Source organism: Hesperophylax consimilis, chromosome 5 (genome assembly GCF_061612785.1).
Source record: "Hesperophylax consimilis isolate HC1 chromosome 5, BYU_Hcon_1.0, whole genome shotgun sequence".
Taxonomy (NCBI): Eukaryota; Metazoa; Arthropoda; class Insecta; order Trichoptera; family Limnephilidae; genus Hesperophylax; species Hesperophylax consimilis.
The window spans coordinates 36,792,966-36,820,732 of record NC_142840.1 but is presented as its reverse complement, the minus strand read 5'-3'; the positions used below and the strand labels follow the sequence as shown (position 1 = coordinate 36,820,732).

Here is a 27,767-nt window from a genome sequence, read left to right as displayed (position 1 = left end):
AATGTGACAAAAAAAATAAAAACAAGTTTAGAGTGATAAAAAATTACTAGTATTTAATTTTATTACTTGCCCGAAAAGCTTAGGTTCAGGGAGGTAGGTAGTTAATGAAGGGGTTTGAATAGTTTATAAATTACAGTTTATTTCATACTTTATGTATTTTACTCTATTTGGTATAAAGCATTAGCATAATATTTAACCTAGGCTTAAGACATAGTTTTATTAAAATAAAAGTAATTGAATTCCAATAATTGTTGGCAGAGTTTGAGGAATCAGAATTATGCCTTCTTGGAGCAGTAACTCCTGAGCGTATAGTAGTCACAGCTCTTGTAGCAGCACTCGTCCACCACGCCGTGGGTCTGGCGCCGGAACCGGTAGTGGAAGTCGTCCCTCTGCAGCAGCGAGTTGGCAGCCTGGCGGGACAGGAAGGGCCACGTGACGGGAGAAGATGGCAGTTGCAGCTGCTCGTAGTCGTAGCCTTCTTCCTGCAGATCATCGCCGCCCCCATCCCTCTTGCCGAACTGTACATTGTAGGACCCCTGACACACAAGAGCCAGGGCGTCCGCCAGGTTGTTGCCGCACAACCTGCGCCCCCGCTTCTCTTTCTCCTGTATCTCTTGGGCCTGTACCACACAGGCAAAAAGGCATACTAAAGTAGTAAGCCACAGGAAGTGCATCTAGAATAAAAACGAAATTATATGACATATTGTTAATTGTTGACGAATGAGAAAAAAACAAAAGAGAGATGGATGAAGTATTTCGAAGAAGTCTTTGAAAGCGAAGTGAATGACTGTGATTCTAGCGGCGAATCAGATATGAATGATGATGGACTGAATGTTACCGAAATTAGCATGAATGAGATAGAAAGATTAATTAAGTGTATGAAGGCTGTCGATTTCGACAATATTTCTGCTGAATATATTAAAGGATGTAGCCGTATAATTCTCACATGGTTGTGCAATCTTTTTAACCAATGTTTAAAGGAAGGTTACACGCCTTTAGATTTGAGAAGGGCAGTGATCATTTTAATTTTATTTTTGACCAGAGATGGCTGCCAAATTCGACAGTAGGGTGCACTTGCGATTTTTACAGGGTCAGCAGTTGTGTATTATTAAAGTATCTGCGGGCCCTGTACAGTACGCCCAGCTTCTGAGAGGCCAACTTTACTCTGGCTTCGATGGAGCCCCCGTACCTGAGCTGGTCACTTATAGTTATACCAAGCATATCAATGGAAGGCCTGTTCGGAAGATTGCTTCCGTTGAAGGAGACTAGGTTATCATTTGGATCCCTTTTAGACGTAATCAGACAGGATTGGGTCTTTGAAACATTAAATTTGACGAGATTATTTTTACCCCAGTAGGAAATACTCTCGAGATAACCGTCCATTCTCTGCTTCAAAGCCCTCCGAGCCGTTGGAGTTTGTGTGCTCTTTGGGGGCTTGTCAAACAAAAAGCTATCATGAACTGTACTGTCATCCGCGTAGCAATGAATCGGTGCACATGTCAAAAGCTCATTGAAGTGCAACAAAAACAAAGTCGGAGACAGAACCGATCCCTGTGGGACGCCAGCATTTATGGAGTACGAGGAAGAGGTGAAACCATCAGCAACCGCCTGAATCGACCTATCCCTTAAAAAGTCAGCAATCCACGTACACAGGGATGCGGGAAGTCCGTAAGAAGGCAATTTGTTGACAAGTCCTCGGTGCCAGACCCGGTCAAAGGCCTTGGATATGTCTAGTGCGACCGTTTGGGTCTCACCGTGACGTTCTAGGCACCGCCCCCAAACATGCATCACATACGCGAGAAGATCACCGCACGAGCGGTTCCGCCGGAATCCGTATTGACGGTCGTTGATAATTTTGTTCTTCTCGAGGTATGTGAGCAGTTTGTCGTTGATCACACGTTCCATCACTTTGGACAGAACTGATGTGATCGCTATGGGGCGGTAGTTGGCCGGGTTGGAGCGGTCACCTTTTTTTATTTTTTTATTTAATATCAACGGTATAAATATACCATAAACAATGATAACATCTCACAGTTAAAAATATAGAAATATTAAAAAAAAAAAAGAATTACAAATATATGTGGCATTTGATTGTGAAATGAAATTAGAGAGTAAGTAAGTAAGTAAACAAGAGATACAAGTACATAAGTTTCTATAGTGCAAATAAGGTAGAATTAGTTTGAATTAATATTGATTGAAAAGATTTGATAGCATAGCCCTCTTGTACCTACCTTGTGTGCAGTTAAATAGATCTGCCACATCTGCGTATCTATTACTAACTTCATGCAACCTAGGTACAAGCGAGTATTTGGAATACTCAGTCCTGATATTATTGCATTTAAACAAAATTTTAGAACGAGTAGCTCTCGTGGGTATATGAAATTCAATGAGGTTAATTAAATCAGGACTGTCTATACTACCATTTACAATTTTGAACATAAATATTAAGTCGGATATAATTCTTCGATCTGAGAGTTTTAATAAATTTAGATTTTTCATCAAGTAATTATAATTTATATTTTCAATGGGAATACCGAGTTTAAAATTAATGTGTCTTAGGAATTTATATTGAATTTTTTCATTTGAATCTGAATGTAATTTGTAGTGGGGGGACCAGATCGAGGAGTTATATTCGACTTGACTACGAACCAGGGATGTATACAAAATTTTTAATGTTGAAATATTTTTGAAACCTCTGGAATTTCGAAGAATGAAGCCTAGCATTTTCATTCCTTATTATTAATATTATTTATATGCGATATAAAGTTTAATTTAGAGTCGAAAGTTATCCACAGGTCATTAATTTCTTCGACAGAGGTAAGGATTGAGTTATTGAGTTTATATGAATGAATAATTGGTTGATTTATTCTGTAAAATATTATTGAATAACACTTATTTATGTTCAGATGAAGTTTGTTAAGAGAACACCAATTAATTAACCCGTTCAAATTATTTTGTAGACAGATACAATCTTCAGCGCTTTTGATTATTTTAAATATTTGTAAATCATTTGCGAAAAGTAATGCATTAATATCTTCATGAAATATATTTACAATATCATCTTTAAACAGTAAAAATAATATTGGGCCTAAATGAGACCCCTGTGGTACACCACTGGTAGCTATAAATTGATTGGAAATGAACGAATTGATTTTTACAAGTAAAACTCTATCAGTTAGATAGCTAGCAAACCATTCTAAAAGTTTTCCGTCAATACCGAGCTTACGTATTTTGATGTTTCTTTAGTAGTCGATTGTATGAAGCCATCCATCGCCGATTTGATGACTTCACCAATCTCCTGGGCACATCTTGAAGGGTCCGAAGTCCGAAAACAAACAGCTGACCACGGAAAAGCGTTGAAATGGGCCCGCATACCGAACCAATCTGCTGACCTATAATGCCACACTTTTCTCCTCAGCCTCTCATTGGTTGGTCTGAGGCTAACGGGGATTGATGTCGTCACTAGGCAGTGGTCGGATGATCCCAGAGGCGCTGTGACGTCAATCTTATAACCGTGTGGTACAGTAGTTAAGAATAGGTCTTTGAAGGTACACCCACCCTGTCCCACCCCGGTATAGGTGACTTATGGTCACCCCTTCGGAGCTCTCGCATGAATCTAATTTTTTTGAATAAACGGCTCTACAATTTATATAAATGAAGCTAGGCCTTCAATGTCCCCGCATACGGTGTTATGAAGCGGTATGCAAGCGCTTACAAGTACTAAACTAAGATCCTAGTAAACTTCCTCAAACATTCGAAATTCACACTGTTAGAAACAAGATCGGTGTTCCACACCGGTCTAATGGGGACATTCAGACCTTCTATCATTTCGTCTCTGGCATCCTTCAAAATCTCACAGTGCCACAGAATGTGCTCGGCCGACTGGTAATTATTGCCACAAGCGCAATTGGGGTGGGTGGACAGGGCAAGGCTGTGAAGCCTTCCCCTGAATTCCCCATGTCCTGAAAGGAGCTGCGTAACGTGATGGTCCAGTTTGAGGAAGGCCCCTTCCATTCTGAGTTTAACTGAAGGGAAGAAGGAGAAGGTCCATCTTCCCTTGTTCGACCTATCCCAACGGACCTGCCACTCTTTGAGCGACAGGTCTCTCATCGTTCGGAGCAGTCCTGGGAGAGTTCCTGGTCCACCCGGTGTCAGAACGACACCAAGGTGGTTTGCCGGGGATCCTCGGATTAATCGCTGCTTCGCTAACACTTCCCTAATCTCTAGATCAATTGGTAGTACACCAGCCAAAATTGGCAAAGCGTCCGAGGCGACGGTTCGATATGCCCCAGATAGTGCCAGCAGGGGAGTGCGTTGACCCCTATTGAGAGCTAGAAGTATTAAGCAGTTATCCAGGCGGTGCTCCCAAACAGAGGCAGCATATGAAACTTGCGCAACATATACCCCCCTGTAGAGAGCGTGCAGAGCCGGTCTGCGAAGTCCCCACTCAGCCGTGGAGATTCTTCTTAGCTTCAGGAAAAGCGCCTGAGCCCTGCTAGATACATCTTTGACATGAACCAGAAAGGAGGACGATCGATCTAGAGTGACACCTAAGTATTTGACGTTATCCACAAATTTGATATTAGTGTCTCCCATACGGATGGTAGGGTTTCTTTCCTTACTGAAAGAACCCTTCATCAGGAGACCCATTGTCTTCTGGGGAGCGAAGGTCATTTTATTCCTCTCCCCCCATTTAAGGAGGGTGTCCAAACCTTCACCAGCCTTACGTTCAACTTCTCTTCTACTGTCCCCAGAGACAAAAAACATTTTATCGTCCGCATAGTCGATCATGATACATCCTTCAGGCAAGGGTAACCTAGAGGAGTCATCGAAGGTTATATTCCAAAATTCAGGAGCTAGGTTGGAGCCTTGAGGGCACCCCATATCGACTTCGCGTTCAATAACGGTGTCGCCATGAGATATAATGATGGTGCGGCCCGATAAGTAATTGTCCACCGATTTAAATAAAAGTTTTGGGCAGTTCCTATTTTTAACCTTGATGCGTATCATGTCCCACCACGCGTAGTCGAAGGCACCAGTGATATCGAGGAAGATTGCAACTACATACCTCTTAGTACAAACCTTCACCCAATCAAGCGCAAACGACATGGCGTGCACGGTGGATCTACCGGGGACGAAGCCAAATTGAAGATCGCTGGACGGGGAGAGTGATTGTCGTAGTCTATGCCGGATAAGTTTTTCCAGGATCTTGCCAAGCACTGGAAGTAAGGTAATGGGCCGATAGGCCTTGACATCAGTTAGTGGCTTGCCGTTCCCCTTAGGTATGACCCTGAGCACGCCTCTCTTCCATTCAGAAGGGAAAACTCCTCTTCTCAAACACGTTTCCATCACTTGGAAGAGTTCCTCCCTAGCGTGGATCCAGACTTGCTTCGCTATCACACCGTTGAGTCTGTCATGCCCTGGTGCCTTCCTAGGACCCAAACCCTTAATTATTGAATCAATTTCTGCTCTAGTGACTGGAATGACTCTATCCTCTTGGGCGTGGTCTCTAGGTGGAAGCCGTGCCAGGTGTCTTACCTGTTTATGGTGGTCACTTTCCCCAATTACTGATTCTACAGGAACTAACTTGCCCAAAAGTGTGTTGAGAGTAGAGGCCACGTCTATCGTCTCAGCGTTCCTACCTTCTGTGATCCCAATGAGACTAGACAAATACCGATCCGATCCAAGAATAGGTCTAACAGATTGAAGCGGTAAGTCTGGACATCAGTTACCCTTGTAGGCTCCTGAACCAATTGCTCTAATCCGTTGGTTCAGTTGGCAAGCTGTATGGTAGAATTTTGATTGAAAGGGTAAGAAAGGAAACGAAGGATAAAATATGGGATGTGCAAGGTGCTTTTATGAGTGGAAAGGGGTGCAAGTACCAGATCTTCTCATTGCGTATGCTCATCGAGAAGTTTCTGGCAAAAAACCAGAAACTTTTCTGTGCCTTTGTAGATCTACAAAAAGCATACGACCGAGTCGACAGGAAAAATCTATGGAAGGTGTTGTCCAAGTATGGAGTAAATACGAATCTGACTCAGGCAATTGCGTCTCTATATGAGGGAAGCGTTGCATATGTTAGGGTGAACGGTGGTTTTACGAGGTGGTTTGATATCACAAAAGGAGTTAAACAAGGCTGCGTAATGTCACCGTGGTTATTCAATCTATACATGGATAATTGTATTCAAGAATTGAAAAAGGTGGGATTGGGCGCGAATTTGAGTAATCTGAAAGTATTTTGCCTGTTGTATGCTAATGATGCGGTGCTGATTGCTAATAGTATGGATGATCTGCAGTCTCTCGTGTCTAGGATGAACGAAGTATACGTGAAGAATGAGTTAATGATGAATGTAAGTAAGTCTAAAGTAATGGTGTTTGAAAGAGAGAGAGTACGAAAACAGTGTGCAATATAGCTGTGAATGAGGAATACTTGGAGCAGGTGGTTGAGTTTGTGTATTTAGCAAGCATGTTTACGAGAGATGGGAAGGCTGACAGAGATATTGAAAGAAGAGTAAATGCAGGTAACTCCATTAATGGAGGACTGAACCCAGTTGGCGCTAACAAAAAAATGTCCAAAGAAGCAAAGTTAGCAGTCCACAATGGAGTGCTGGTACCTACCCTGATGTATGGAAGTGAGGCATGGAACTGGCAAAGAAAGGATGAAAGTAGATTGAATGCTGTTGAAATGAGATTCCTGAGGCGTACGTGTGATAAAACCATGTATGATCGTGTGATGAATGTGGATATCCGTAAAGAGTGCAAGGCTGATGTAAGCGTAATGAGTATGTGATGGAATGCCTTTTGTCATATATTTATTTCTATCTTCTATCTCCTAGTCACGTTAAATCAATTGTAATGAAACCCTTTTTAGAGGGTAGACTGGCTGTCCTGACCGAAGAATTACTCTTCGTGGGTTTAAAGCTCCTAACCTTTTTTTTAAATGCAAGGAGGTTCTAACTCCTTATGATTTTTTCACATAGTAAACAAGATCTTCGTGGCTTTATCGTACAATTTAGTACTTTCTGACGTACTGCTCCTACACAAAATTATACATGCATCAGTTGATACACCAAATATTTATCCCAAATTAATCAACAAGGAGGATGAACGACATTTTCTATATTAAAGCCTACCACACAAATACAGGATATTTTTCCCCTGTACCGCGAACATTAAGAAATTATAACATTAAACATGGCTCTAATAATGAAATAGACATTTTTAATGACCAATTTAAACACTTCAAAAAAAATGTATTACCTTTAATCATATTAAGCTGATATTGTGATGAAACCCTTTATTTAATGAGAAGCAACATTGTACTTACCTAATCAGTGTCTCACGAGTACAGGTGTGACAATAACAAATCGTTTATGAACATATTTGTATTTACCTTTTACCCATTCTTATTTGTTATTTACTTCTGCATATTTAGCTTATTCATTTTGTTACTATTTCTGTTATTATTATGTATTTAAACATCCATGTATGTAAATTCTTGGGCACCATGCCTGTTTTATGTACTTAAATAAAAAAAATAAAAAAAATAATAATAATAATAATAATAAAAAAATAATAATAAAAAAAATAATCTTTCATCTAACGTTGAGTGATTTTATGTTTTAAGATTTGGAAAGTTTAATGTATTCGTTGGTGTGGTAACTCATGTTCTTTTAGAAGGTAGAGTGAATGGAACTCGGCTATCGAAAGACTCAAAACATTTAAACCAAATCTAAATTTAACTAATCTTTCTATTCTGTTTTAATTCCGATTCTAGACATGAATTCTAACTATTTCCTTTGCCGTAGTAATGAACGGTTTGTACATAACCTATTATAAACACAAAATAAAGCAATATTAAATTTGACATACATTCAAATATTAGTAATGGTAACAATTTTCAATCGAAGTCCTGTCTGCAACCTCCATTTAACATAAAGATTTATATAGTTGTTAGTAAACACTAAATTTTATTGATCGGTAAACGGGAAATGTAAAGGAAAATGGAAGGAAAATTGGTTCAAACTGAGTTGGCTCCTCCTTCACCAAGTTAATTCTGGTGGATAGTAATACGAACAAAGCCATCAATCTCCACGTGTCCTGGATAGTTCAAAGGCCGGTTTACACCCACTTCGACGGATGACCGTGCTCCGATGACATCCCTTCTCACGCCGAAGGAAAGACAAACTAGGTCTCATACTAATTCCAAAATAACCCCAACTTCCTTCATCTCCAGGATTACAAGCTACTCGACTGAATCTAGAAGAGGAATGACCATTTCATCTCTTGTCATGGCTCTACTCGCGAAGTGTGATATGTCTTTGTATAAGCCGCTTTTCCCATACACATATCACCTCTAGAGAATATTGCAACTTCGACACTCGCGAATTTGCACTTTCCTCTAGGTAGACGATATCACGATATGCGATGACACTATTCCCAGGACGTTCAGTTGTGTGCTTACGGCCCGTGACATCTTCACATACTATGACTACGAATTCTAGGCGTTCATGACCAAAGGTAGGGATAGGACTGTGTGTAAATTCATTTGGTTTCTAGTTTTTTTTAATGAGGTCACTAGCTCCTCGTGTAGTGGGTAGGGAGGTTTCGATACCTAACCCCTCAGGTAGGTGTAAATGGTTAGGGAAGATTGTTTCGGCGAATGTTTTTATTGAGGTCGCCACCCTCATGAAGATTTGAAATAGGCGTATGAGTGAATTATTCATCTCTGACGTACGTAGTTAGGTATTTGGAATGTTTTCTTGTTGATATTATTTTGATTTCTAGCAAGTGTATAAAACACACATGAGTATGCCTATTGTGATTTGGTATGAAGAACGTGCTTTTAGAAACCTGCCCTTACAGGACCCGATGTTTTTTTTACTATTGAGTTCATAACAGCTGGAATGCAGTTTGTTTATTTAAAAGGGACCTTGACCTAGTTAGGTCTTATGAATTCTTTGTGGGTTATTTATCTGTTATCAGGGACGTAATATCTACTAACAGCTGATAGTTTAAAAAGGCCAATCGTTCGTTATTGTTTTGAATTGTCATAGTACATATAGGTAAATAAGGTTTACCTAATTTCGAAAGGGATATTTTTGTATATATTTGTGTTTGACACGAAAGTGATAATAGGTATTTGAAGTAGGTATTTGCGTTTGGCACGGGGAGATAATAAGTATTCGTGATATATACATCTTTATATGTGAAGTGGTGGAAAGTGATACCATGTAATAGGTATCATATGTACCTAATTCTTGGGGTAGATCTAGTTTGCTGAAATTTTCGCAACCAGAGACTGGACCGGTTTCATAACCTGTTATATAAAATATTATAAGATTTCGCTTGTTCATCTCTCCCTCCTCGGTTTTCAGGAACGCTGTCTCTTATGATTTCTGAAATTTACTATTTTGGTTTTAAAACTCACCTACTTTGATCTTTCGAGCAAATAATCCATTCGGGTAAAACAACGAAATTTGCGATCAAAGTTCCAAATTCTACCTACTTGCCGTTTAGAATGTAGTCTAATTAAATTTATTCGGGCTACCTTTTTTCTCAATTTTTTAAGGTATTGATTTAATTTTCGTAAATATTGGTTGACGTAAGGACTGAAATTATTATTTTCCGGAAGATATCGCAAACAAAGATAAATTATTTAATATTATTATTTAGACAAAATTTAAACTAGTCGTATTATTATTACTTCTTTTACTTTGAAACAAAAGAGAATGATTATTGTTATGTTTCCCGAACCATTATTTTAAGACAAAAAGATAATATTTATTTTATTTTTAGCTTTTTAACCTTTAAAGTATCCGATGAATTCTTTATTTTTAATTTCTACTATTTTTACTATATTAACTTGTTAAAGTACTCGCTGAATTATTTCGCAATTACTTTAACTGAGCCATAAAACCACAAAGATATTAAATTTAATCAAATCCACTGTTTAAATTTTTCCTTTTAAACTGTAAGTATTTACTATTAATATTTTTAAACAAAATTGATACTAAATTATAATCTATTTTTAAGTATCAATTCGCAATCACGTTCACTTTAGAATTTCGATAAAACACTTAAATTGAATTTAAATAATTCACCATTCATTTACACTTTTCACTTTTATAGAAAACCACTGAATTTAAACTCTAGTTTATTTTCACTGGTTAATTAAATTAAGACTGACTTATTAAAATTACACTGCTGGGATTTTTCAAAGAGATTTCTTCTATCACTGAATTTAACACTTGTAGAAAATTCACAAAATTTCCTAAGTCCAGAGACTTGATTAATTACCTGAACCGACGTATGCACCTTTCCTACTTCCAAACTCCCAAAACTTCCGACAAACTATCCTCGAAATGACGCTCTGAACTTGTATTTATACTGTCTTCAATACCAAAATGACTTAAGTCAATTTCATCTCTCACACAATTAGATCTCTAATCAACTCGTAAATTTGAACATATCTCCCATTAGTTCCGGATATTTAAATCTTGTCACTAATTCGTATGACAAAGTCATATTTCGACAACGCCTTCGAATCACCTCTCCTTGTTTTTTGTAGGAGCAGGGCTGGATCAGTATCCTCTAATTATTTTCATAGAGTTCGTCGTAAGGTTAAATGTGTTTTTCTAGCTGTATTTAATTTCGTTTGTTCTCGGGGAATATTACCAGTCAATCACAGTATTCCCTATGCACATTTCATATTCAACGTCTCTTATCTATTTCTTTATTTCTTAAAGAATTTTCCCACTAATTTTTGTTCTTTTCGGGATTGTGTTTCATATTTCAATCACTATTGTTCTTGTCTTAGCAGGTAAGTTTATGTTCGCACTGGATTCCCTTAATCCAATCATATTTTTTAGTGTTTACCTTCATTTCCTTCCTTCCTCTGGTTATTATGTTTCTTATAATTCGTTTCCATGCTCATATGATGTTATCAACGGAGTGGTCAGAAGGAAGCTGGAGTACGCCAGTACTGTCTGGATACCTCATCAACTTAAATACATAAATATGATTGAACAAATTCAAAAAAAAATTCTTAAGGTATGTTTACATGCGATCATACGGAATATATCCGAAATTCATGCATCACGTGGAACTGCTAAAGGAGACAAATTACCAAAGCCTGGAGACTAGGCGTAGTGCCGGACTCATGGTATTTGAAATAAAGTTACTAAAACACTTTATCGATTGCCCATATCTCCTGTCATGCTGTGGCTTATTCGTTCCTGATAAATACTGTCGAAATCGTAACCACGACCTATTCTGTATACCGCAGGGTCGGACAGATGTCATTGCCCAACATAGCATGACAAGAGGTCTGACATTGCTAAATGCCCTACCAACGGATATAGATGAGTTTTTTATATCACTATACCATGTTTTAAAAAAAATATGTACATGTATTGTTAGTTTTAATAAAATTGTACCATAATTGGACTTACCTGTCTGTCGTACAATAAAAAAAAAACCTTCCCAATACAGTATTTTTGTTGTATCTATCAGAAATCAATTTCATAATACTGTTATTCTCGTGTATATTCCAGTTCTAGTCAATCTGTCAGTCTGTATGCGTTCTTTTTTCCAAGACCAAGCTTTCTATTTAAATTTCACTCGGAAAACAGAGCTCAAATGTTTTCATTTATACCCTTATGCGAAATTTATGTACTCATTGTTAAAATTCAATATCCTGTGTGTTCCAATATCATTTCTCTCAGTTTTCTTATCGCGTTATTTTCTTCTTATTCGTTCATTCAAAATTTTCTGAAGTTTTTCTCCACCTTTCAAGCACCTTTCCCGGCCTCATTTTCTAATCTGACTCTGTAAAAGGGCAGTGTTTTTCTCACCTTTATGGTCTGTCAATTTGGTAGGCGGGAATGGGTACCGCCGCCCTGGGAACCATTTATTGGATGACCAACACCTCTGCCACAGGTCACCCCAAGTGGTTCGCTACGTTTGGTGACTTAGCAGGGGTGCCCGGGTTCATGGGTTAAGGTTTGCCCAGGTCTTGGTGGCGGGTGCGTCGGCCCACCTTCTGCGTGGCGGGCCGGTTGGGAGATGCTGGTTGAGGGAGACCCTTTACAACCGGTTACCGCTGTCCGGGCCGCTCGATAGTACAGGGGCCCGACCCTCAGGCTCACGACTAAGGGTGGGCTGCCCCATCAGCGAGTGTAAAAACCCCGCCACTGCTGTTGTGCCGGTTCGTGACCGGAGGGGACCCAGCAGCAGCGTTTGGGGCGCATTGGATGCCCTCTCCAGCCGGACTCTCCCAGCCTATCGCCTAGCACCGCAGTGGGTGGGCTGGAACCAAACGCTCATCACTCCTGGACAGCCTGAACCCCATATTCCTACCCACCCCTCACACCTTTCCATTCCAGACCTTCCTTTCACTTCATACCCTTAAAAACAAAAAAAAAACAAAAAAAAAAAAATTAAAATCATGAATATACATAAAAACAAACATAACATCTTTACAGCGGCGAGTAGCAGGCGTCCCCGGTGCGGGCCAAAACTGTTGGTAAATTTTGCCAACATTCGCGGCCTGCACACAAATTTAAATTCCGTCCATCACCATCTTTTGTCCCAACGTCCCAACCTTCTTTTCCTATCCGAAACTCAGATAGCCGAGCCGCCAGACTCCTCCTATCTGGACTGCCCGGGCTTTACCCTCGCAAGCAAATTCCGACTGAAAGGAGGAGTCTGCCTCTATAGTCGAGCTGACGTCAACTGTGTGCGACTATTGAGTCTGGAAAACTCCAGATTCGACGTAATGTGGGTGCGCGTCAATCTTGCCAGTACGGCAAGATTCTACGCATGTCTATACCGCTCACCGAACCATAGCGAATCAGACACTTCCGAGCTCTTCAAACATTTGAGCGATACTATTGATGATCTCTTGCCCCGCTACCCTTCGGCCGAGTTTGTTGTTCTGGGGGACTTCAACGTTCATAACGAACCATGGTTGAAGTTCTCAGGCCCAACGGACTCGGCTGGCCGACAGGCGGAATCCTTTGCCATTTGCTACGGATTAGAGCAATTGGTTCAGGAGCCTACAAGGGTTCCTGATGTCCAGACTCACCGCTCCAATCTGTTAGACCTATTCTTAACTACTGTGCCACACGGTTATAAGATTGACGTCACAGCGCCTCTGGGATCATCTGACCACTGCCTAGTGACGACATCAATCCCCGTTAGCCTCAGACCAACCAATGAGAGGCTGAGGAGAAAAGTGTGGCACTATAGGTCAGCAGATTGGTTCGGTATGCGGGCCCATTTCAATGCTTTTCCGTGGTCAGCTGTTTGTTTTCGGACTTCGGACCCTTCAAGATGTGCCCAGGAGATTGGTGAAGTCATCAAATCGGCGATGGATGGCTTCATACAATCGACTACTAAAGAAACTGGTGTGGGCTCAAAGCCGTGGTTCAGTCGACAATGCTCCGAAGCAGTTCGACGAAAAAACGCGGCTTACCGAGCCTACAACACATCTCGAACGCCCGAAAGCAGATCAGCATACAACAAATCGGCAAAGGAATGCAAGAGAATCATCAATAGGTCAAAATTCGAACACGACCTGCAGATCAGCAAAAAGCTGGCTGCCTGCCCGCATGGCAGCAGAGCATTCTGGTCGCTTGCGGGCTCAATAGGTCGAAATTTTTGCAAACCCAGTTTGCCACCTCTTACCAGACCTGACGGCTCACTAGCAAACACCGCCACCGAAAAGGCAAACCTTTTAGGGAAAATGTTTGCGGAAAACTCGACCCTCGACGACGGGGGTGCTGTTCCGCCGTCGGTTCCTCACTGCGGCTTCTATATGAAAAAGCTGAGGATCCGGCATCGGGATGTACTCCACGTCATACGGGGGCTCGATGTTAACAAAGCTAGTGGACCTGATGGAATACCTGCCCTGGTATTGCAGAGGTGTGCTGCGGAAATAGTTCCAGTTTTGACAAAGCTCTTCAAAATGTCCCTGAAGTGTGGCACTGTGCCCTCTGGTTGGAAAAAAGCGGTAATTCACCCTATTCCCAAGAAAGGTGACCGCTCCAACCCGGCCAACTACCGCCCCATAGCGATCACATCAGTTCTGTCCAAAGTGATGGAACGTGTGATCAACGACAAACTGCTCACATACCTCGAGAAGAACAAAATTATCAACGACCGTCAATACGGATTCCGGCGGAACCGCTCGTGCGGTGATCTTCTCGCGTATGTGACGCATGTTTGGGGGCGGTGCCTGGAACGTCACGGTGAGACCCAAACGGTCGCACTAGACATATCCAAGGCCTTTGACCGGGTCTGGCACCGAGGACTTGTCAACAAATTGCATTCTTACGGACTTCCCGCATCCCTGTGTACGTGGATTGCTGACTTTTTAAGGGATAGGTCGATTCAGGCGGTTGCTGACGGTTTCACCTCTTCCTCGCACTCCATAAATGCTGGCGTCCCACAGGGATCGGTTCTGTCTCCGACTTTGTTTTTGTTGCACATCAATGACCTTTTGACATGTGCACCGATTCATTGTTACGCGGATGACAGTACAGTTCATGATAGCTTTTTGTTTGACAAGCCCCCAAAGGGCACACAAACTCCAACGGCTCGGAGGGCTTTGAAGCAGAGAATGGACGGTTATCTCGAGAGTATTTCCTCCTGGGGTAAAAATAATCTCGTCGAATTTAATGTTTCAAAGACCCAATCCTGTCTGATTACGTCTAAAAGGGATCCAAATGATAATCTAGTCTCCTTCAACGGAAGCAATCTTCCGAACAGGCCTTCCATTGATATGCTTGGTGTAACTATAAGTGACCAGCTCAGGTACGGGGGCTCCATCGAAGCTAGAGTAAAGTTGGCCTCTCAGAAGCTGGGCGTACTGTACAGGGCCCGCAGATACTTTAATAGTACACAACTGCTCACCCTGTACAAATCGCAAGTGCGCCCTACTGTCGAATTTGGCAGCCATCTCTGGTCTGGAGCCCCAAAATACCTGAAAAAAACCCTTGACTCTGTGCAGAAACGGGCGGTCCGTTTGATAGATTCCCCAATCTTAACAAACGGACTGCAATCTTTAGAGCACAGGCGTCAGGTAGGTATGCTGTCCTTGTTCTATCGGTATTACAATGGAAGATGCTCTGAAGAACTAGCGTCATTGATCCCTTCGGCACCGGTGCGTAGTCGGGATACACGCCAAACGCGCGCCCAACATTTGTACACAGTTGACACTTGTCACATGAGAACGGGTCGCTTCTACGATTCGTTCTTAAGTTCAACAGCTCGGCTGTGGAACGAACTGCCGGCCTCTGTGTTTCCTCCCTCCTACAACATGGGACTCTTCAAGACCCATGTTCACTCCTTCCTCTCCACAAAAAGACCCTCCACACAGCATCCCCAAAGATGACATAGGCCCTGAGGGAAATTATTTTCTTCAGGGCCTCCTGTGTGGAGTAAATATAAAAAAAAAAAATAAAAAAAACTCCCAATTTTTGTCTCCTTCTCCCGTAATAAGCAATTAAAATATAGTTTATTACCTTATTTGTTTATCGATCTCACATGTACTCCGATATATTATTGTATTTTGGTGTCTGTAATTAATTTTAATGTATTATCGATAATCTAAACAGACGTATCTTTCCTATGTTAAATAATTGAGCATTAATTGGTCACTTAATTACCAAAAACCGTGTCATGTTTATGTCGTAAAATTTTATATCTTCTCATCGCTATTCCCTTTGTTCATGTTTCAGGAATTACATAAATTAAAATCGCTACATAAATTATTTTTTTCTTTTATTCCCTTTTTTTCTAGTCTTCTGTAGTAATTCAGGGTCCCCGTCCAACACTAGACAATTCATGTCTCCCGGTTTCGCAGAATGTTCGTTTCAATCCAAATTCATATAGTTTCCTCACTCTCCCGACCTTTCCAGTGGTTAAGGTTATTTATTTTGACATTGGTATCCGTTCATTTATTATATTTTTATATATTTGTCATCAGATATTGCCATTTATTTCCCTAAACTGACTTTTTGGACCTTTCACTTCATTTATGGAGTTCATAACCGGGCGTTCTCGATGCCTTTTCGGAACAAAGAATCCATCTGTTTACATCTCCGTATAAAGACCCTGATTGTACGCGTGAGACAATTTCGATAATAAATCATTCCTTTGTTCTTGTAATTCTATCTCCGATTGGCCGCTAAAATAGGATCGCCACTCCCATAATAAAGCCTCTTTTCTAATTAAAGTTTCCTGTAGTTAGTCCAATAATATTCGCTAGGTGTCGCCGGTATTCTGTTTTCCTCTGTATTTCTTATTGTGTTAATAATTTTCGTTTTTTCCCGGGTAGGGATTTTCTTTCCGGGTGTGAAAACTTGGGAAAGTTCAAATCATCACAAGTGAGATCAAGAAACGGACGCTTAGATGGTTTGGGCATGTAGAGCTAATGAGTGAAGAAAGGAGTGTAAGGACAAAATACGATGCAAATGTGAATGGTAGCAGAAGTCGGGGACGCCCGAGGAAGACATGGCACGACCAAGTGAATCAGATACTTGAGTCGGGACATGTCAAGAGTCAGAACAATAGAAGAGTATGTATGAGACGATGTATTGGTTTCGACGGCCGGCATAGTCCAGTGGTAACGCATTGGACTGCCATTCCGAAGGTCGCGGGTTCGAACCCGGCGTGCGCAAATAAATTTTATTTGATTAATTTGTGTTATTTCACAATTAATTAATTAAAATAATATATAGTATATTTGCGGCACGTTCCAGAGTGGAAGATACTACCAGTATCGCCCTGGTGTAAGACCACCATTCAGAATTGAAACGTTGCTCCAAATGGCTTTAGCCGTGTTTAGTGACTAGATCTGAATAGCCAGGTACTTCCCCACCTTCCTCTTTCCTTTCCCCACTTACCTTCAGCCTCACAACATCCCCCAATTGGGGATGCCATAGTCTCACTGGCTCCAGACGGGAGCAGTTCTGGCTCTTGTGAGGTATTCACTATAAAAAAATAATAAAAAAATAATGTGAATTAGGCAAGGAGTGTGTGCCAAGACCGAGTTGTTTGGCGGTCCGTTCTATCTGCCTACCCCTGCGGGGAAACGGCTTGGTGGTTAGTTAGTTATTTAGTTAGTTGTAAATTGGATGGTATTCCAAAAAAAACCGTAACATCAATATCTTAAAATGTTTTTAAATACATCAAGCGGCTTCTTTAAACTAGTAAACAAAAACTGGCAGAGATTGTATTGTAATGAACAGCAATGTCAAGTTTGTAAACGAGACGGTTTGTCTTAAAATATGATATAAGTGGCCCAGACCAATACCTGCTAGATCTCGCGCAGACCCGTGAAAAATATGTATTTTTTTAAATAATAAAAATATGCATACAAATTTTTATTTAAATTGATTAAATTGGCTGGGAATCGAACCCCAATCAATAATATGGAAGCCAAATTACACAAACATTACAAAATGAAGAATTAGAATTAACATATTTTAAATTTTACTTTTTTTTAAATGTAACTGATGTAGATACACGACCGAAATTATATCTATAATAATATTATTATTACTATTGCGTCTGGAAGGTCTGGGCCCTCTGATTGGTCGAATTTAAATCGTTTGTTTCGGGTAAATTCCGCTAACTTGAAAAGACCCAATTTCATGCTAAAATGGGATCGCCAGATTTCTTCAAAAGCATCGTTTCTGCTCATATAATTTTTGGATAATATCGAATAAAATATGTTTAAGAAAGTTAAATCCATTGGATTAATTACTTTACAGTAAAAATTATTCACAATTACGTTTTATATATTTGACGTCTGTCAAGAATCAAACATTCTAAGCATAAATATATCAATCTCATTCTATGTTTCCTTAAAATGTCAATCCCTCCTTTACCGGCCGCTGGAGTAGTTTCCCTATTGGCCGACAGAGCGCATAAGAGCGATTTACAAATACGTACAATTACAACGGTAATTATTTACGTAAAACTACTGTTTCAATACGCATTTACAAATAAAACAAACATTTGATTCAACTTAATGACAAAACAACAACTCTTTGCATGTACGTTTTTGAAAAATATTAATATTTAATATTATTTACGTAAATAATAAATTCGCACTATTTTGACAGAAATATAGTATAGGCACTACCAACCCAATAAAATAACACGAAACACAATCGGAGGGTAGAAACGCTTCGTTCATTGTAAAATTAGCCAACAAATCTCATATCTGACATGCACTTATATGTATAATAAAACAATCATTTTGCCAGGTATATATATTTATATAATGGTATTTATTTATGATTCCAGATTCTCACGGCCAAAAGTATTTTTGTTATTTGTTTTTGGAGTGTTATGCCGTGTTGCGCTAACTCCTTCTTTAGCCAATTATTCGGACAGCATTGCAGTGTCCATCATCAGGGCAGATGGCATCATTATAACACATCTGTCCTGATGATGGACACTGCAATTCTGTCCGAAACGTTGGCTAAAGAAGGAGTTAGCGCAACACGCCATGACACCCCAAAAAAAATTTAACAAAAATGGTATATATATATGGTAATTATTCGGAATCGCTGGACAAGTTAATAAATATAAAAGGAATCTGAAGACATTTGGGAAATTTTTAATTTTAGCATTTTAATTTTTAGTTAGGTAAAATGAAAATTCGCTTTCGTTGTATGGGATAGCAGCCGAAATAATTATTATTGATTGATGACATTTTCTTTTGTTGGTATTACTGATATGAGTGGCTAGAATTTTTACCATTTACTCTGTGCAAATACTAAGTAGGTACTATTTTAGCCCAGCTCGAAAAATAAAATAATGGTATTTATGTTTGTTCTATAAATAAAGAAATATTTAAAAAAAGGTTATTATAGGTTAAGTTGGGTTATCATGGGTTATGATAGGTTAGTTTAGGATAGGTTAGGTTGGGTTAGTATAGGTTAAGTTAGTATGTAGGTAAGGTTAGGATAAGTCACGTTATGTTAGGTTAGGTAAGGTTAGTTTGGGTTATTATAGGTAAGGTAAGGTTGGGTTGCTATAGGTTAGGTTGTATTATTGTTTATTATTTATTTATTTTGTAAGAAACAAACAGCTTTTACATAATATACAATGATATATATAAATATAAAAGTTAACTGAAGTCAAGCCACAGAAGTTTTTTATGCTAAAGTTCATTGGAAATTGGAAATTGGAAGTTTTAATATCTTAAAATTATAAAGGTTAGATTAGGTTAGGTTAGGTTAGGTTGGGATTGGTTAGTTTGGATTATTAGGTTAGGATTTAGGTTAAGGTTAGGATATAGGTTAGGTTAGGTTGGATTATTATAGGTGAGGTTAGGTTAGGCCAGATTGGATTATTATAGGTAAGGATAGGATATAGGTTAGGTTAGGTTAGTATGGGTTAGGTTAAATAAAATAATAATGATAATAATGTTAATATTAATAATAATGTTCTATATTAGCACCGTCGGAGTATACATTTAGGCACAATCAAGTTTTAAAAATAATTCACCAAAGGTTGGTAATAAAACATAACTTGATTGATGGTCGTAATATAATACCATATTATAAATACGAACCAAATTCATTTCTCGAAAACGAATTTTATAAAATATATTATGATAAAACTATATTAACAGACCAAACGATTAGTCATAATAGACCCGATATAGTTTTACATGACAAAATTAAAAAAATAACTTATATCATTGAAAAAATAAGAAAATACACAGATTTAGGAAATGAGATTAAAAGAATTTGGCATTCTCAGACTATTAAAATATTACCGTTCGTTATTTCGGCTACTGGCATTATACCTAGCTCTCTCATTAAAAATTTAGGCTTATTAGATCTATCAAAAAATTTATATATAAAGATGCAAAAGTCGGTCATTTTGAATACATGTAGGATAACGAAAGATTTTTTTAAATATTCATGTTGAGGGATCAGTAGGATTTATAGGCCCTATAAGGAGTTCTACCGAGCCGAACCCTCTGATATGAAAATATCTGGAGTAGGTGAATTATTTTCCTATTTGATCTCTGGTGAGTTGACGTGTTGTTCTTGTATTGTTTTGTATTTATTTTGCTTATATAATGCACTTGCATAGTGTTGATTGACTAACTGATCATTTGTGGAAAAGTGAGTGGAAGGGTTTAGTTTTTCCTATGGGGAAGATTTAACCCGGACAATAAAATCGGAAGAATTAAAAAAAAAGTAAAAAATAAATAATTTATTTAATAATAATTTACTTCTTCTAACACAGCAAACTTATTTTGTGGCACCATTTTTATTTAAATTAATAAAATACTTATAAATAATTCATTATTAAAACCCTGAAGAAGTGAGCGTTGCTCATAAAACATGTTGGTATTTATAAACAATAAAAGCGGTAAAAACGAAGTATTTTATTAATTTCAAATAATTTATGCTTTTTAAGCAGACACTATTTTACCGGAATATTGTTTACATTATATTTTTTTAATTTACGTTGTTCAATTGTCTCTAGCCGCTCATATCAGGAATACCGACAAAAAAAACGTCATCAACAGAAATTATTCCGGCTGTCAACCCATACAACGAAAACGAATTTTAATTTTACGTAAATAAAAATTAAAAAGCTAAAATTAAAAATTTCCCAAATGCTGCGAACAGCGAATAAGGAATCGAAATTCCTTTTATAGTAATTAAGGTAAATCAGAAGGTTTTATTTAAAAATATTTAAAATATTGAAGGCAATATAAGTGAATTCTAAACGAAAATCTGGAACAAAAAAATCAGAAAACGAAACCAATAAAAATGTGCGATGAAAAAATGAAGACAATGTTAATAGTTCTTATTCGAAATATGATACATTTAAAAGTGACCGAGGGGAATAGGGTCCCATTAGCTCAGTTGGTAGAGCAATGTCCCGGAAAGACAAGGGTCCTGGGTTCGAGTCCCAGATGTGACCGATTCCTTTTCTGATTTCTCTGTTTAAGATTTTCGTTTAGAAACCACTAATATTGTCTTCAATATTTAAATATTACAATTTGAGTTTTTACTAGATAAAATTATTCCGAAAAATAAATATTCATTCTAGACTTGAAGAAAAGTCAAAAGATGTCGCACATTAAAAATAAAAAATAAGATAGGTTAATATAAAAAGAAGCTGTCTGGATTGCATTTAGTTCGGGTTGAATCTTGCGATCATACATAAAGATAGTTGCCAGTAAAAATGTGCGGTGAAAAAATAAAGACAATGTTAGTAGTTCTTATTCGAAGTATGATACAGTTAAAAGTGACCGAGGAGAATAGGGTCCCATTAGCTCAGTTGGTAGAGCACTGTCCCGGAAAGACAAGGGTCCTGGGTTCGAGTCCCAGATGTGACCGTTTCCTTTTATAATTTTTCTCTTTCAGATTTTCGTTTGGAAATCACTTATATTGTCTTCAATATTTAAATATTACAATTTTAGGTTTTACTCAATAAAGTTATTCTGAAAAATAAATATTCATTCTAGACTTGCAGAAAAGTCAAAAGATGTCGCACATTAAAAATAAAAAATAAGATAGGTTTATCTCAAAAGACGCTGTCTGGATTGCATTTAGTTCGGGTTGAATCTTGCGATCATACATAAAGATAGTTGCCAGTAAAAATGTGCGGTGAAAAAATAAAGACAATGTTAGTAGTTCTTATTCGAAGTATGATATAGCTTAAAGTGACCGAGGGGAATAGGGTCCCATTAGCTCAGTTGGTAGAGCACTGTCCCGGAAAGACAAGGGTCCAGGATTCGAGTTCCAGATGTGACCGTTTCCTTTTCTAATTTTTCTGTTTCAAATTTTCGTTTAGAAATCACTAATATTGTCTTCAATATTTAAATATTAAAATTTGAGGTTTTACTCAATAAAGTTATTCCGAAAAATAAATATTCATTCTAAACATGCAGAAAAGTCAAAAGATGTCGCACATTAAAAATAAAAAAGATAGGTTTATCTTAAAAGACGCTGTCTGGATTGCATTTAGTTCGGGTTGAATCTTGCGATCATACATAAAGATAGTTGCCAATAAAAATGTGCGGTGAAAAAATAAAGACAATGTTAGTAGTTCTTATTCGAAGTATGATATAGCTTAAAGTGACCGAGGGGAATAGGGTCCCATTAGCTCAGTTGGTAGAGCACTGTCCCGGAAAGACAAGGGTCCAGGATTCGAGTTCCAGATGTGACCGTTTCCTTTTCTAATTTTTCTGTTTCAAATTTTGGTTTAGAAATCACTAATATTGTCTTCAATATTTAAATATTACAATTTGAGGTTTTACTCAATAAAGTTATTCGGAAAAATAAATATTCATTCTAAACATGCAGAAAAGTCAAAAGATGTCGCACATTAAAAATAAAAAAGATAGGTTTATCTTAAAAGACGCTGTCTGGATTGCATTTAGTTCGGGTTGAATCTTGCGATCATACATAAAGATAGTTGCCAGTAAAAATGTGCGGTGAAAAAATAAAGACAATGTTAGTAGTTCTTATTCGAAGTATGATACAGTTAAAAGTGACCGAGGGGAATAGGGTCCCATTAGCTCAGTTGGTAGAGCACTGTCCCGGAAAGACAAGGGTCTAGGATTCGAGTTCCAGATGTGACCGTTTCCTTTTCTAATTTTTCTGTTTCAAATTTTGGTTTAGAAATCACTAATATTGTCTTCAATATTTAAATATTACAATTTGATGTTTTACTCAATAAAGTTATTCGGAAAAATAAATATTCATTCTAAACATGCAGAAAAGTCAAAAGATGTCGCACATTAAAAATAAAAAAATAAGACAGGTTTATCTAAAAAGACGCTGTCTGGATTGCATTTAGTTCGGGTTGAATCTTGCGATCATACATAAAGATAGTTGCCAGTAAAAATGTGCGGTGAAAAAATAAAGACAATGTTAGTAGTTCTTATTCGAAGTATGATACAGTTAAAAGTGACCGAGGAGAATAGGGTCCCATTAGCTCAGTTGGTAGAGCACTGTCCCGGAAAGACAAGGGTCCTGGGTTCGAGTCCCAGATGTGACCGTTTCCTTTTATAATTTTTCTCTTTCAGATTTTCGTTTGGAAATCACTTATATTGTCTTCAATATTTAAATATTACAATTTTAGGTTTTACTCAATAAAGTTATTCCGAAAAATAAATATTCATTCTAGACTTGCAGAAAAGTCAAAAGATGTCGCACATAAAAAATTAAAAATTACATAGGTTTATCTCAAAAGACGCTGTCTGGATTGCATTTAGTTCGGGTTGAATCTTGCGATCATACATAAAGATAGTTGCCAATAAAAATTTGCGGTGAAAAAATGAAGACAATGTTAGTAGTTCTTATTCGAAGTATGATACAGTTAAAAGTGACCGAGGGGAATAGGGTCCCATTAGATCAGTTGGTAGATCACTGTCCCGGAAAGACAAGGGTCCTGGGTTCGAGTCCCAGATGTGACCGTTTCCTTTTCTGATTTTTCTGTTTCAGATTTTTGTTTAGAAATCACTTATATTGTCTTCAATATTTAAATATTACCATTTGAGGTTTTACTAGATAAAATTATTCCGAAAAATAAATATTCATTCTAGACTTGCAGAAAAGTCAAAAGATGTCCCACATTAAAAATAAAAAATAAGATAGGTTTATCTCAAAAGACGCTGTCTAGGTTGCATTTATTTTGGGTTGAATCTTGCGATCATACATAAAGATAGTTGCCAGTAAAAATGTGCGGTGAAAAAATGAAGACAATGTTAGTAGTTCTTATTTGAAGTATGATACAGTTAAAAGTGACCGAGGGGAATAGGGTCCCATTAGCTCAGTTGGTAGAGCACTGTCCCGGAAAGACAAGGGTCCTGGGTTCGAGTCCCAGATGTGACCGTTTCCTTTTCTGATTTTACTGTTTCAGATTTTTGTTTAGAAATCACTTATACTGTCTTCAATATTTTAATATTACAATTTGAGGTTTTACTCAATAAAGTTATTCCGAAAAATAAATAAAAATATTTTGTATTTTCCATGTCCAGCGATTCCGAATATTTACCTTTATTAATTTACCTTTACCCATTTAGGCAATTATTCCGGAAATTTAAAATTTTACCCTGACAAGTGTCATCCTTATTATGCCTAAACTCCTTCCTGTTTCGTGTTTTAACAATATATACTCACCCTCTCTCTGTGAATGACCTAATATCTACCTATTTAATGTAACTGTTGTTAGTATCACTTAAACTGGGCGAAGCCCAACTAAGTGCCGCCCGCAGGGCGTTACAGCGAAAAAACGTTACAGCGTTTTTAACTGCTAGTTGTTAAATAATTATTGCACAATATTTGATTCCAAATAATTGATAACAGACACGAAAATTTAGTATTCATTAAAAAAAATCGCGAAAGATTATCAAATGTTTCGAAACGTGAGGAGCAAGTGAGAGTATGGCATCCCCGATCGGGTAAGGGAAGGAAGTGGAGTGAGGAAGGAGATGGAGGAGAAGAAGGTTGGGAATATTCAGATCTAATAAAACCATGTCAAGCAACGTTTCGATTATGAATGTTGGTCTTTCATCTACGTATCTACCACTCTGGAATGTGCCGTAACCCTTAATTGTATTATTTCTTATCAATAAATTGTTAAATAATAAAAATTAATCTATTAAAATTTAAACCTACGATCTCCGGATTTATAGCCAAGGATTTTTTTTTTTTTATATATTTTGCATAAACAGCAATTATTTTCAATAATAGACCAATAATGTTCCAATAATTCTAGTCGTTGATTCAATATTTGCACCTATACAATATATTTATAAATGACAAAAAAATATTTAAAAAAAACATTATAAGAACTTTCAAAATCTTATTAAAAAATTAAAGACAGTTAGTAGTAATACAGCTTTCGCATGATTATAATAAAAAAATTAAAGACAGTTAGTAGTAATACAGCTTTCGCATGATTATAATAAAAAAATTAAAGACAGTTAGTAGTAATACAGCTTTCGCATGATTATAATAAAAAATTAATGACAGTTAGTAGTAATACAGCTTTCGCATGATTATAATAAAAAATTAAAGACAGTTAGTAGTAATACAGCTTTCGCATGATTCTAATAAAAAATTAAAGATAGTTAGTAGTGATACAGCTTTCGCATGATTATAATAAAAAAATAAAGACAGTTAGTAGTAATACAGCTTTCGCATGATTATAATAAAAAATAAAAGACAGTTAGTAGTAATACAGCTTTCGCATGATTATAATAAAAAAATAAAGACAGTTAGTAGTAATACAGCTTTCGCATGATTCTAATAAAAAATTAAAGATAGTTAGTAGTAATACAGCTTTCGCATGATTATAATAAAAAAATAAAGACAGTTAGTAATAATACAGCTTTCGCATGATTATAATAAAAAAATTAAAGACAGTTAGTAGTAATACAGCTTTCGCATGATTATAATAAAAAAATTAAAGACAGTTAGTAGTAATACAGCTTTCGCATGATTATAATAAAAAATTAATGACAGTTAGTAGTAATACAGCTTTCGCATGATTATAATAAAAAATTAAAGACAGTTAGTAGTAATACAGCTTTCGCATGATTCTAATAAAAAATTAAAGATAGTTAGTAGTGATACAGCTTTCGCATGATTATAATAAAAAAATAAAGACAGTTAGTAGTAATACAGCTTTCGCATGATTATAATAAAAAATAAAAGACAGTTAGTAGTAATACAGCTTTCGCATGATTATAATAAAAAAATAAAGACAGTTAGTAGTAATACAGCTTTCGCATGATTCTAATAAAAAATTAAAGATAGTTAGTAGTAATACAGCTTTCGCATGATTATAATAAAAAAATAAAGACAGTTAGTAATAATACAGCTTTCGCATGATTATAATAAAAACAATAAAATAAACTAAGATGATAGGATTATAATATCACAAAAAAAAATTAAGTTATCAGTTTAGTAAGTTGCATTTTATATTTTTTCAAGTTACAGTTGAAAATGTCTACATCTCGTAAGGCATTGTGAGTTTTACAGATACGTCCTAGCATATTTCGCTTTACAGTGTGGTGTTCTAAATAAGTCGTTCGATCTGGTGTTGTGTTCAGGGCAACTAAATGAAATCTTTTCTAGCAGATATGATGAACCAACAAGATTGTTCAGGATTTTGTATAGGAATAGAGCATCAGAAAATTTTCTGCGTTTATAGCGGTAGGGTGAAACCGAGGATCACTAAAGCGATACGATCAACCACAGAGACTAATCTTATGCGGATGATTATCAAAAAATTCTAATCGGTCAATTTTACTTACCTCAAGTAGTGTTTGTTTGTGGATCGAAGTCTAAAAGACAACTGATGTATGTGGAAGGTAAGCCTCCTCTTTTATAGTCCGTCCGAATTTAATCAGAATATATAAAATAACTAAGAAAGCAAAAGTAAGGTGTTAATAAATATGTTTGGGGTATAATTATACAGTTTATGAAAATGGCGCCTTAAAAATATTATTATTACAAGCGGGTGGGTGGAATTACTGGGCTAGTAATAAATCTAATGAGATGTAAAATGATTAGTTGAACAGGAAATTATTGCCAATCGACCGGAGACACTGGGTGAGATATTCAATGCCAAATATTTTTTCCGAACTCGGGTTCCGACCATAAAAAGGCAGGCCAGACTTAAAAAGGCATCACTTTTCTTTGAGATATCGTCCACCACACTTCAGTCAAGGTGAGCTGGTCCAGTCAGACCCTACTAAAGAATATTACTTTTACGATTATAGAATTGAATTTTATGAACATTTTCACGTTTTTGTTTAAAATTTTATTTCTTAATATTTATGTTAAATAATACATATCTTAATATTAATGTTCGAAATTGTAAATGGTAGTATAATTGAATTTCATTTTCTCATTGATTTTCATATACCTACGAGAGCTATTTGTTCCAAAATCCTGTTTAAATGTAACAATACCAGGACTGAGCATTTCAAACACTCTTACCTAGATTACATGAATTTAGTAATACAGGATTTTCCAATAAGAGTTGTTATTTTGATATACAATCGTAAAAGATCAATGGTTTCGTTGCTTTTGTTGCACGTAGCGCCGTTTTGTTGAAAGTAAACGTTGTCCAGATCAATACCATCCAATTCCGGCCATACAAAATCATTAATCATCTCTCGATATCGCAATCCATTCACCGTAACTGTTGCTCCAGCCTCATTTTCAAAAAAGTAAGGTCCAATGACTCCGCCGAACCATAAACCGCACCAAACAGTCACACGTTGAGGATAGAGAGGCTTTTCAAAATAACTCTTGGGTTTTCCAAGCCCTAGATGCGACAATTTTGCTTGTTGACGAAGCCACCGAGGTGGAATTGGGCCTCATTACTCAAGATGATTTGCGTTTGATTCACTAAAGTGAATTCATGGCCTCAAAAGCCGAAACAGTTGTCAAATTAACAAACTGCAAAAATAACAGAAATACTTGCAGAACTTAATAATTATTATAACATTATTAAATTTGATTTATTTTAAATTTATTTAAAGAAACATTATTCATATTGATAACAGTACGACAGGAGAGTGAGAGGCAGCGTCAGATTCAGGTCAATTGTTGTGTACCAAAAATACTTTAAATTTATTTTCACTTAAAGTTTTTTCAAGTTAATTCCTTTCCAAACCAACATAACGCTTTTTTTGAGACAATTTAGAAAAAAAACTTTTATATTTCAGTGGGCTTATTGTAGATATAGACACATGC

General features: G+C 37.1%; 1 protein-coding gene across 1 annotated transcript; it reads right to left on the bottom strand.

The window, feature by feature from the left end:
* Positions 1-136: 136 nt before the first annotated feature.
* On the bottom strand, positions 137-26,342 carry LOC149423884 (LIRP-like). The gene is made up of 2 exons (XM_089632167.1): positions 26,318-26,342; positions 137-674 (listed from the first exon to the last, which is right to left on the bottom strand). The coding sequence occupies exon 2, from the start codon at positions 672-674 to the stop codon at positions 276-278; it is 399 nt and encodes a 132-aa protein (XP_089488293.1). The 5' UTR covers positions 26,318-26,342; the 3' UTR covers positions 137-275.
* Positions 26,343-27,767: the final 1,425 nt, after the last annotated feature.